The 13,259-nt window shown below is 34.4% G+C and overlaps 1 protein-coding gene across 1 annotated transcript in view; it reads left to right on the top strand.

Moving 5' to 3' along the window:
• Positions 1 to 4,482: 4,482 nt before the first annotated feature.
• Positions 4,483 to 13,259, top strand: part of LOC149779716 (flavin-containing monooxygenase 5-like) — a 32,615-nt gene continuing 23,838 nt past the window's right edge. Inside the window, exons 1-3 of the mRNA XM_089938671.1 lie at positions 4,483 to 5,047; positions 11,704 to 11,947; positions 12,624 to 12,739. Of these exons, the coding sequence (XP_089794797.1) occupies positions 4,483 to 5,047; positions 11,704 to 11,947; positions 12,624 to 12,739 (925 nt within the window). The remainder of the gene's footprint in view (positions 5,048 to 11,703; positions 11,948 to 12,623; positions 12,740 to 13,259) is intronic.

The following is a 13,259-nucleotide window of genomic DNA, read 5'->3' on the forward strand; positions in this document are numbered from 1 at the left end:
ATTTTCAGTCATATCGCTACAATGTCGCGGGTTCTAATCCCGGCCGAGTCATACCAAAGACTTACAAAAATGGTACTAACAGCTACCTCGCTTGGCACTCAGCATTAAGAGGTTAATGTTAGGACTGGTCGGCCTGGTGTCAGGATAATGTGACTGGTTGGGACATCATGCTACAAGTCTGAGGCATGATGACCCAGTGCTAGACATCGCTATAAACTGTCACACTGCAGACATTGTAGCAATATGACTGTAAAATTGTTAAAGCTACGTTAAAAAGAAAAGAAAAGAAAAAGAAATAAAACCACACACACACACACGATATCTGCAGTGATGTCTAGCACTGGGACATCATGCCGCAGGCATGTAGTATCATGTCCCACCCAGTCACATTACCCACCCTGACACCAGGCGTTACCAGTCCTGACACTAACGTCTTAATGCTAATGCTGAGCGCCAAGCGAGGCAGCTGTTAGTACCATTTGTTTTTATAAATCTTTGGTATGACTCGGCCGGGGTACGAACCCACGACCTCCCGCATCCGAGGCGGACGCTCTAACCACTTGGCCACCAGAACGGTCTAATAAAAGTTAGGCTTTAAACTATATAAAACAACGCTGCAAAACCTGAACAAATCTAAAACCTGAAAAAAATCGATCGCAGAGGCTAAAAAATTAAGAAGCAAAGCTAAAGAAAGCAAACGTTAAAACGGAGCTGCAAAATAAAAAACAGCATACTAATTACAAATTGGTGTAAATGGCAATAAAACAAAACAATTTAAACAAATTAGCACAAAGGTAGGATTGAATTTTATACCCAGCATTAACTTTACAAGTATTGTATTTGCAGGAGTCACCTTTCCAAACATTAATTTGTCATATGATTTCATTATAACTGCAAGAATGTCTGACTTCTTTTAGAAGGGATTCCACGACTTCACTGCTGGAATATCTGGCTTTGTTTGGTAGGATATTCCACAGCATAGCTGCTGGCACATCTGATTTCGTTTGGTAGGGCATTCAAAGACCTATTTGCTGGACTACCGGGCTTCATTTGTTAAGGCATTCAGTGATTTGGATGCTAGCGCATCTGACCTCATTTGGTAGGGCTTCCCACGGCTTAACGTTTGGAATATCTGTTTTTGTTTGTCTTTTGAAGTAATTCATTGCAAGTACTATCAAATATATTGTATACACATTTTAGAGCCGTAAGCTGGTGTGTTTCTAATGGACGTGTATTTAACTTCAACAATGCATGCAAGCGGAAATTAATTTGTGCCTGTCATGATAAAAGTTAGAAATTTACTAAAGAATCCAAAAGCATTAGTCTTTAAGCCTTTTTGCAGATAGTGATAGACTGTATTCCACAATTTAGAAGATGGTCACTATCGACTCCAAGATTAAAAAAAAACACAAATTATTGATTGAATGGTATTGTTAAATAACAATAGTGTTGACCTGCTGATTGGATTAAGTAAATTACAGTTATTTATAGTAAATTACAGTTATTTATACCATATCCATGTCGACCACTCTGGTGGTTTAAGTGGTTAGAGCGTCCTTCTCGAACGCAGTTGGTCGTAGGTTCGAATCCTGCTACGTCATACCAATGACTTATAAATGGTACTAGCAGCTTAGTGTTAGGACTGGTCGCTCTTGTGTCAGGATAATGTGACCGTATGGGACACGATGCTACATGGCTGCGACATTATGTCCCAGTGCTAGACATCACTATAAACTGCCACACTGCTGACATCGTAGCGATATGACTGGAAAATTGTTAAAGCTACGTTAGAAATCCAAATCACACGCACACGCACACATCATATACATTTCATGTTAATATAGCTGTGTTTAGTACTCTTGTACCAGATTTGTCGTGTATCTCATTTTGTCGTTCACAGGCCCGTCAATAGGGTAAGGCGAAAGAGGCAACCGCCTTGGGACCCGCGCTTTCAGGAAATCAACTCCGCAACGCAGTCAAGTTTTTTGCTTGGGGCCCCCGCTCATCGCTTACTGCCTTTGGCCCCGCACATCCTAATGCCGGGCCTGGTTGTGCGTATCCCATTATGTCGTATATATCCCAAATATTTGTATGAATGAGTAGCTATCTTTATATTCTACTCTTTCTAGCTTCATTTACATACTATATAAAGCTCATCATTAATTAATATTTTGCATTTGTACTTAATCTCATGTGTACATTGTCAGACTTGAGATGGTAATAAATAGATGTTGTGGTCTGTCTGTTTAGCTAGACCTGCCCCAAAAGGAAAACGTATGGCTTCCTATGAACCATACCTCACATGTTTGCATTCCAACATGACAGAATATGTGCCGGATTGATTTTATATTGTTACTACTAGGTCACTAATTAGGGGCACACTTATCCACAATATCTACAATCATATAACAATACTGAAGCGGTCAAGGTCAGCACGATCTGTTTACTTAGTAAAATCTGCAACTGCGTGTGTGGATACATGTAACGAGAGTTTTCATTGGTCAAGATGTAACCATGTGATCATGTTGATATATATATATATATATATATATATATATATATATATATATATATATATATATATATATATATATATATATGTGTGTGTGTGTGTGTGTGTGTGTGTGTGTGTGTGTGTGTATTTCTATGTAAACAATGAAGATGGTTGCTTTTATTTAAACTAGTTATCCTACGCTTAATGATGACTCTATAAACGATATTAAAAGTAAAGTAAAATGAAAAGAAAATAATGAATACAATTAAAAATGGAATTATAAGAACTTAATACAGATTCTTTTCGTTGTTTTTCGTGATATCAGCTGCTTGTTGACGACTCACACAGCTTACATAACCACGACAAACGAAGGAAAACAACATTAATCAATTAATTATTCACCATTACAGGATACAACTTAAATCCTCCACACGTAATGTACGTTGCATTCTTTTATGTGGGTGTAATTTGATTCTGTGTTTATGTCTGCACGTTTCAAATCAAATAACTTTGACAAAACAGAGCACACAAAATTCCAGAGCTACGAATCGTCGCAACGAGCAAAGATGTTGATCTTTAAAGCGATTAGACCTATTAGATCTATTCATTTGAAACAAATAAGCGACATTAGGATGTAGTGATCATGTGTGTGTGCTTCTGCATAAATGAATCACTTTTACGTTCTCCCTGCATCAGGGTCGGTGTATAGCCAATCAGACTTAATGATTAACCTTTAAGCACGTGTGCGCATGCGCATGTGCTGGTGCAATTACAGCTGGATCTAACAGCATGTATTTTTAAAAGCGATATAAAGCTATAAATTAAGTTAATATATTATTTTTTGTTTACTTTTTTAAAACTAACCTCTCTTATACTGAGTGAAATTGTGATTATCTAACTTATACAACGTTGTGCCTTTAAATTATTACGCCTGGTACAACAATCTCTTTAAGGGTGTCCTTTAAATTATTACGCCTGGTACAACAATCTCTTTATTGGTGTCTTTTAAATTATTATGCCTGGTACATCAATCTCTTTACTGGTGTCTTTTAAATTATTACGCCTGGTACAACAATATATGTATTGGTGTCCTTTAAATTATTACGCCTGTTACAACAATCTCTTTAAGAGTGTCTTGTGGACAACAAAAAAAAAGAATTAACAAAAAGCAAATGTTACTAGATTCGCATTTCTTCAATACAAATTGTATTGAAATGAAAAACATTATTGTCGTATTTCTGATGTTTTTAATAAAACTCGAGTGTGTCTTGATTTCTTAGGTTAAACCTTGCAAATGTATTTATTATGTCTGTGCTGGATACTTTAATTGGACCTATCGATGCATAGATAAAATTGAATGCAAAATGAGTCCTCTGTATAGCTACATAACAATGTACATTAACTGCTACATTTTCACACAGATCTCATTACTATGTAAATACGAATCAATGAAAGTATGCCTAGAATTTTGACTGTTTATCTGTATTCAAGTATGATGTAGCACAGTAAGTTAGTATTTAAAAAAATGAATGAGACGAACGTTTCGCTCCAAACGCCCACTGCTGAAGTAGAATACCCTCATCTGTATCATTTTAATGGTGTATAGCATCGCGATCAGCCCGCATGTTTGAGGGCCTTGTAACTGCAGACCGAAAAGAAAACTGTCACTGCCTCCAAATTAGCATATAGCTGTCAACTGTAATTTGATATGACATTCCTAATGCAGGCACTTTACAGAAGCCGTCTACAAGTGGTCAGTTAGCCAGGCACGTGTCCCAAATCCAATGACGTTTGTAGTAAAAACGGTATAAATGAAAGGGCATATCGGCTTTGTACTTTAATGTCACTTCGTCACTGTAAAACATCGAATGAAAATGATCCAATCTTTTTAAAATTTTCAACGTCAAAATTCGTCCTTTAGAAGATACACAGAATAAGCAAATTTGTCATCACTGTGTTCAAAAGTTATGAAGCGAACAAATAGAAAAATGAAAAGGATTGCAATAGTCGGTGCTGGCTGCAGTGGACTGGCAGCAATTAAATCTAGTCTTGAAGAGGGATTCGAGCCAGTGTGCTTCGAAAGAGAAGATGACATTGGTGGTCTGTGGAGATATTCTCACACATCAAAAGTCGGTAATGGAAGTGTTTACAAGACGTGTGTAATCAATACTAGCAAAGAAATGATGTCGTTTAGCGATTTTCCACCACCACAAGAGTTTCCTATGTTTATGCCACACAGATTTGTTCTGAAATATTTTCGAATGTACGCTGAGAGTTTTGGACTTACAAAGTATATCAACTTTAAAACGTCAGTAGAAAACATCATTCCAGCACCCGACTACAACTTAAGCGGTCAATGGCGAGTGACATACATATCTGGGAGTGGAGAAAGCAAAACGGAAGTATTTGACGGCGTACTTGTGTGCACAGGCCACCATACATATCCACATATTCCGCAGTTTGAAGGACTTGAGACCTTTACTGGAAAATATATTCATTCTCATAGCTATAAAGAAAATGTCGAGTTCACCGGGAAAAGAGTATTAGTTGTTGGTAAGTAAAGGTCTTTACATTCATACTTGTGTTGTATTACCTTTCATATGAATGTGATGTGCATTGCAATTTCCATTTGAGAGTTATTGAATTAATTAATTAATTAATTAATTAATTAATTAATTAATTAATTAATTAATATGATCTTTATACAAACATTTCTATGCTTTGTCTAGTCTTAGACTTCGTCATAAACTTGCATGTCGATTCTCAAGGTATACCAAGTTTTACGATCCGTTGGTGACAATCGACCCATTGAAAAGCTCACATTTTTAATGTTCTGAGATATAAATTAAAATAAATTCTTGCATTAAGATTCAGAAATTTCTTCAAGCGACATTTAGGGAGCGCGCTTACCGATCTTATTAAATAGTATTTAATTGAGAGTTCATTTTATTGTTCTACCATTCTATACATTTATAACCAATAGGAACAAAGGACATATTTTATAACTAATGCATTTATCTTATAGTTTTCTGACTATCACTTTAATAATAGCAATTTTGATATGATCTATCTATCTATCTATCTATCTATCTGTCTGTCTGTCTGTATATCTATCTATATATGTATATACACACACACACATATATATGTATATACAGACACACACACACACACACACACACACACATATATATATATATATATATATATATATATATATATATATATATATATATATATATATATATATATATATATATATCTGGCATTTTTAGGATAACTGTTTTAACTACAGTTAATAGTTTCTACTCCAGATCAATGCAAGTTCTGTTGCGTCTCTTTTTATGGTTACATAAAATTTAAAAATCAGGACATTAAATATTCCCCGAATAATTTTACCGCAATTAATATTTCTTCCAAAAGTAATCTAACTTATAAAATTGCATTACTCTAAAGTAACAATGCATCAAAACCGTTACCATTCACGTTTAATAATAGCAAAAAGAGTATGCAGCAAAAGTTTACAGGGATGCCTCAAAAAGAAAGAAGTTTCTGTATTCCATGTGCTACTAAATATGCATTACTTTATTCAGTGGATGCATATGACACGTGTTTTACTTAGGATCCTAATTACCGATTGTTAGTTAGCTATTTAAGTATATAAAACAGCCACCAATTATTCTTTGGCAATATAATAGCAAAGTCAATACACAGCATGAAAAGATTTTGTTATATATATATATATATATATATATATATATATATATATATATATATATATATTATGGAAGTCTTCTACAATTTTTGAGGTGGGATGTCACTTACTACAGTAATATTTAAATATTACAAGTTTGGTAAGTTACTCAAGGTCTGCGATATTATTAATATATAGCATTAGTCGTTCCATGCTGAATTTATCTAAGTCTAAAATACTTTTTGAACATTTCTATCTAATTCCGATATCATCGGGTTGCAGCCCATATATTGTTTCAACCTTTTCCAGTAAGATACAACACAGTTGTAGGTTCATCAGTGTTCATTTACAACAGCGAAGTGCCGGATTACCAAATAGGCAGAGTAGGCACCGGCCTAGGGGCTCTGCAACAACGGATCAAAATGATATTGATAAAACATATTGGGAGATAATTTGCGAGGGGGTACCAAGATATCGACTGCCTAAGGGCCTAAGGGGCTCCACAGAGTTTAATCAGGCACTTCAACAGCGCAAATATGAAGAAAAAAAATGACGGGAAATTTTTTTTTAAAAATTCATACCTAGTGTGATTCAATATTTACTTTTGCATGTTATCTAAATGCTTCTTAAATATTTTAGTGGCAGAATTTATATATGTGTCATTACTGACATTCAATCAATTAAAAATCGCTTACTTAGTTGATCTGATAATTGGATCAATAGTTAACCATCTAATCATTTATTACTTTAACAATGAACAACAAGCCTTCAATAATGCCATTTTTCCAAGAATTTAATAGGACCCAAAATGGGTCCCCTTCCCACTGTAGTGGAGTCGACATAAAATGTTAACTTTCCATTTGGTTATTAAATGCCGCACGGGCGATTCTTCAATTTGATTAAATGTAAATGGTCATGTGATAGTTATCTGGAATTTTTTTTTACATCATGAAATTCTGAGGACTACATATTGTTCCCCGTTTCCAGGAAAGTTGATATAAATTTTATCTCTATCAACGCCTTGCAACCTAATAATAAACAACATGTCCCACGCATCCACCCTTGTGATTTCCAATCAAAATTTACAAACCCCCAGATTAAAATCGACCATTCGAAGTTAAAACAATGTAATTGCACAGACCTTTCTGCACTCCAACACTCACCTCTTTTGCCTAAGAAGGCATATGGCAGGCTTTACAAGCCAATCTTCGGAAATTATTGCATTTCGCATCAACAACACGTTTCAGCAGCTGTTATTAAAGATCAAGGTCACCTATCATGCAAGAGATCTCGCTAAAACTGGACACAATTTCGCTTTATTTGAAAGATCAAAATTCGTAGAAAGTAATAACAAGGAATGCTATAACAGCACGTGCCATACGTAATCCTAAAAGAATATTATGTCAAGTGAGCACATAATTAGCCATAATGGTACATTACGTCAAACGGACATGTAATTAGTCGTAATGGTACATTGCGTCAAACGGAGATGTAATTAGTTATAATGATACATTACGTCAAACGGACATGTATTTAATCATAATGATACATTACGTCAAAACGGACACATAATTAGTCATAATGGTACATTACGTTAAAAACAGACACATAATTAGTCGTATCGATACATTGCGTCAAACGGAGATGTAATTAGTTATAATGATACATTACGTCAAACGGAGATGTGATTAGTCATGCTGATACACTACGTCAAATGGAGATGTGATTAGACATAATGACACATTACGTCAAACGGAGATGTAGTTAGTCATAATGACTAATTACATCAAACGGAGATGTAATTAACCATAATGACTAATTACGTCAAACGGAAATGTAATTAGTCATAATGACACATTACGTCAAACGGAGATGTAATTAGTCATAATGACTAATTATGTCAAACGGAGATGTAATTAGTCATAATGACACATTACGTCAAACGGAGATGTAATTAGTCATAATGACACATTACGTCATACGGAGATGTAATTAGTCATAATGATACATTACGTCAAATGGAGATGTAATTAGTCATGATTGTATATTACGTTAAAAATACATACATGTAATTATTCATACTAGTATATTACGTCAAACAGACACGAAAATAGTCATAATGGTACATTACGTCAAATGGACATGTGACTAGTCATAATTGTATTTTACGACAAACGTAAATGTAATTATTCATATTGGTAATATTGCATCAAACGGACACGTAATTCATCATAATTAGTCTGAAAATAACATTAGGAGCCCTTAGTTAAAGAGTTTAGGATTTTCTTTATCGAAAAATCTTTTTGAAAACTATTATATATGGAGACGCATTTGACTGAGTCTTATAACTATTAAAAGGAAAAAGGGATCACTATCGATTATTTCAAAAATGCTTTCTTTTATTATTCAGTTGAGTTTATAATGGAAAAATTTCAAACTGAAAATGATACTTGAAAGATTATAAAGAATAGTTCCACGCTCTAAAAGATTTCTGACAATATTTGCTAATATCGTAGACAACAATTCAGAATTCCTATGTGTTATAGTACTCGTGATGACAGTTCTGTATCACCATCACCTTGAGAATCGTGATAATCGATCTGTATCACAATCACCTTAAAAATTTTGATTATCGATTTGTATCACCATCACCTTGAGAATCGCGATTATTGATTTGCATCACCATCACCTTGAGAATCGTGATTATTGATTTGTATCACCATCACCTTGAAAATCGTGATTATTCATTTGTATCACCAGCACTTTGAGAATCGTGATTATTGATTTGTATCACCATCACCTTGAGAATCGTGATTATTGATTTGTATCACCATCACCTTGAGAATCGTGATTATCGATTTGTATCACCATCACCTTGAGAATCGTCATTATTGATTTGTATCACCATCACCTTGGGAATCGTCATTATTGATTTGTATCACCATCACCTTGAAAATCGTGATTATTGATTTGCATCAACATCACCTTGAAAATCGTGATTATTGATTTGTATCACCATCACCTTGAGAATCGTGATTATTGACTTGTATCACCATCACCTTGAGAATCGTGATTATCGATTTGTATCACCATCACCTTGAGAATCGTCATTATTGATTTGAATCACCATCACCTTGGGAATCGTCATTATTGATTTGTATCACCATCACTTTGAGAATCGTGATTATTGATTTGTATCAACATCACCTTGAAAATCGTGATTATTGACTTGTATCACCATCACCTTGAGAATCGTGATTATTGATTTGTATCACCATCGTGATTATTGATTTGTATCACCATCACCTTGAGAATCGTGATTATTGATTTGTATCACCATCGTGATTATTGATTTGTATCACCATCGTGATTATTGACTTGTATGACCATCACCTTGAGAATCGTGATTATCGATTTGTATCACCATCACCTTGAGAATCGTGATTATCGATTTGTATCACCATCACCTTGAGAATCGTGATTATCGATTTGTATCACCATCACCTTGAAAATCGTCATTATTGATTTGTATCACCATCACCTTGAGAATCACGACGATACTAATTCATGTATAAGCTTGCTTCAAAGTATCCGGTCTTTCTGCGTGGTTCAATTAAACGGACAGAACGTAACGCGAGATATAATAAATCTAAGAGATGTTTTGAAGAGGGATCTCGATTTCCCGAGAAAGTAAATGTGTATGTATGCATAGGGTTTAACGGCACATCAGTACAATGCTGGCTATATAGTACTGATGCAGCACGAGTTATATTTCAATTGAATTGTTTTAAAGATCGCACACACAACTTTTCAGAATCATGTTAATCCAGTACATCGCGATAAAATATGACATTAACGCCACAGGCCACAGCATGTGTGTACAGTGCAATCTGGGATATCTTACTTGACATGTGGGAGTGTCGTCAAAACAATAATCTAGACCATCCGTAAATAATGATCTAAATAGAAACAGTCAACTCAGACTGACTGGACAAAGGCTGGACGAAAGCCATTGTTATATTTCAAGCAGAAATAAATTAAAGTGGACTATATTACCAATGGTTTTTGTAGGAAGTCGTAGAAATACTGAAACTTCCAACACATAAGCAGAAAAGACACTGAATTAAATATAGAGAGGGTGTGAACGGTGACGGCCTTCTGTTAACAAATGGGTTTGCGTTTATAATTATCTGCTGCATTTGAATTTGTATGTATAATATCAAGGATCTGGAAACGTCAAGATCACTTGTCATATTAAAACCACATATAACAAATATATTAAATAACCTACTGCAGACGGCTATCCATGCTAGAAATAACAAAATATAAAACTAGTCGAAAAATAACCGCATATCCAGCTAGAAATAACAAAATATAAAACTAGTCAAAAAATAACCGCATATCCAGCTAGAAATAATAAAATATAAAACTAGTCGAAAAATAACGCATATCCAGCTAGAAATAACAAAATATCAAACTAGTCGAAAAATAACCGCATATCCAGCTAGAAATAATAAAATATAAAACTAGTCGAAAAATAACGGCATATCCAGCTAGAAATAACAAAATATAAAACTAGTTGAAAAATAACCGCATATCCAACTTGTATCATGGATTAAGATCTTCAACATTTTATCGCAGCTCTAATAGTGTTTTCTCTTCCATGTGATTATAGCCTTACGTTTTCATTTCCATGACTATTCTAACTTTATATACATTGTGAAAACGTACGATGTTACGTGTTTACGATTTCATCAGCTGGTGATTGCTTCATTATCCCTTCATTGTATATACGATCTGCCTGTAAAGAAGTTTGAAAGAATGTGTATTTAATTTATTATCAATAAATGACAAAAAAATATAGTTTTAGTCAACATCACCATAACAACCTAGTCACAAATTACCCAGAGGTATGCTGACCTAATTTTGTTGATTTCCGTGGATCGTACATTCTCTGGGGCAGACAAAGGACAGGGTCAATGTGGTGCTAGGACATCGTTGAAATTGACACAGTTTATGAATGTCGTGGTATAATATTTTTAAAAAAAAGCATAACACATCAAGCGTTACATGTTACTTTCGGTTGATCGTCCAGTAGAGTTTAACCAAGGAGTTGGGGTGGGGTAATTCCTATTATTCTATTCTTCAAAAACTCCAGGGGAAGCTGTCACACCTAACTACAGAGCTGTTTCTCATCCTCACAATATATATATATATATATATATATATATATATATATATATATATATATATATATATATATATATATATATATATATATATATATATATATATATATATATATCATTGCGAAGATAAACTATAGTTAAAATATAGAAAATATTAAAGCATGCGTTATAGAGAGCTTAACAAAGGCCTAAACGTGATATGATATTTGTGTTGTTATCGTTATTATGATTATCGATGATGATGATGATGATGATGATGATGATGATGATGATGATGAGATTGTTATTATTATTATTATTATTATTATTATTATTATTATTTTCAGGAATAGGCAATTCTGCGGTAGACATAACTGTTGACCTGAGTCACGTTACATCACAAACATATATCTCGACTCGCAGGGGAGCATGGGTAATAAGTCGCATGGGATTTTTTGGACTTCCGGCGGATGCAATTGCAAATTGTCGCTTCCTATTCAAATTACCAACTTCTGTCCTCCAGTGGTGCGTTGAAAAGATGGCAAATTTCCGGTTTGACCACGAGGGTTATGGTTTGCGACCGATGCACAGGTATGAAATTTAGAAATCTTACAATATACTGCCAATATGAAAGACAATGTCACTAAACTGGATTGAAAGCCGACATATTTGATCATATACTGGCAGATCTATAAGAACACTGGTGGCGACCTCATAGTCCTTAGAATTTGTTGAGCTTGTGCCCAGATATACCTTTTACACGCCAGTCACTTTGTTTTGTACATAAGGACAATGTTATAAGAGCAGCCGCATTGTAAGCGAGACCGCATTATAATGGAATATCTTAAAGACTTGCTAAGAATCATCCACGGCAGATTACAAGAGCCTGCTTATTTGGGTCCAGATTTAATATCCTATCGTTCACTGTCAATAAAGGGAACTGAACGACAAAGCATTATTATTATTATTATTATTATTATTATTATTGCTGTTGTTTGTATTATTATTAGTAGTAGTAGTATTGCTGTTGTTAATATTGTTATTATTATTATTATTATTATTATTATTATTATTATTATTATTATTATTATTCCGAACATCAATGCATTACTGTGACAGATTTGTTTACAATTATCGAAGTCAAAAGTTAAATAAGAATAAACGTTGCATCTCATCAGATTCATTTTTTTTATTAAAACAGCATGATATGATTGTATTAAACCAGTGATGATATAAGACTATGGAAGATTCGCTTTTATTCTTACAGGGCCCTTCAAGCCCATCCCACAATAAACGATGAGCTGCCATACCGGATCATGACGGGAGCTGTGAAGATTCGGCCAGACATTCATCACATCATGAAGGATAAGGTGTACTTCACAGGTAAATGATATTTCCATCAAGTCATTAGGCAGTCATGAAGCATAAGGACTAAGTCACAGGTAATAATACATCCGTCATGTCACTTAGCAGTCATGAAAGATAAGGTCTACTTTACATGTAATAATACATCCGTCATGTCAATTAGCAGTCATGAAGCATAAGGACTAAGTCACAGGTAATAATACATCCGTCATGTCAATTAGCAGTCATGAAGGATAAGGTCTACTTCACAGGTAATAATACATCCATGATGTCAATCAGCAGTCATGAAAGATAAGATCTACTTCACAAGTAATAATACATCCGTCATGTCAATTAGCAGTCATGAAGGATAAGGTCTACTTCACATGTAATAATACATCCATGATGTCAATTAGCAGTCATGAAAGATAAGGTCTACTTCACAGGTAATAATACATCCGTCATGTCAATTAGCAGTCATGAAGGATAAGGTCTACTTCACAGGTAATAATACATCCATGATGTCAATCAGCAGTCATGAAAGATAAGATCTACTTCA

Source organism: Sinohyriopsis cumingii, chromosome 17 (genome assembly GCF_028554795.1).
Source record: "Sinohyriopsis cumingii isolate HCF-2022 chromosome 17, ASM2855479v2, whole genome shotgun sequence".
NCBI classification, from domain to species: domain Eukaryota; kingdom Metazoa; phylum Mollusca; class Bivalvia; order Unionida; family Unionidae; genus Sinohyriopsis; species Sinohyriopsis cumingii.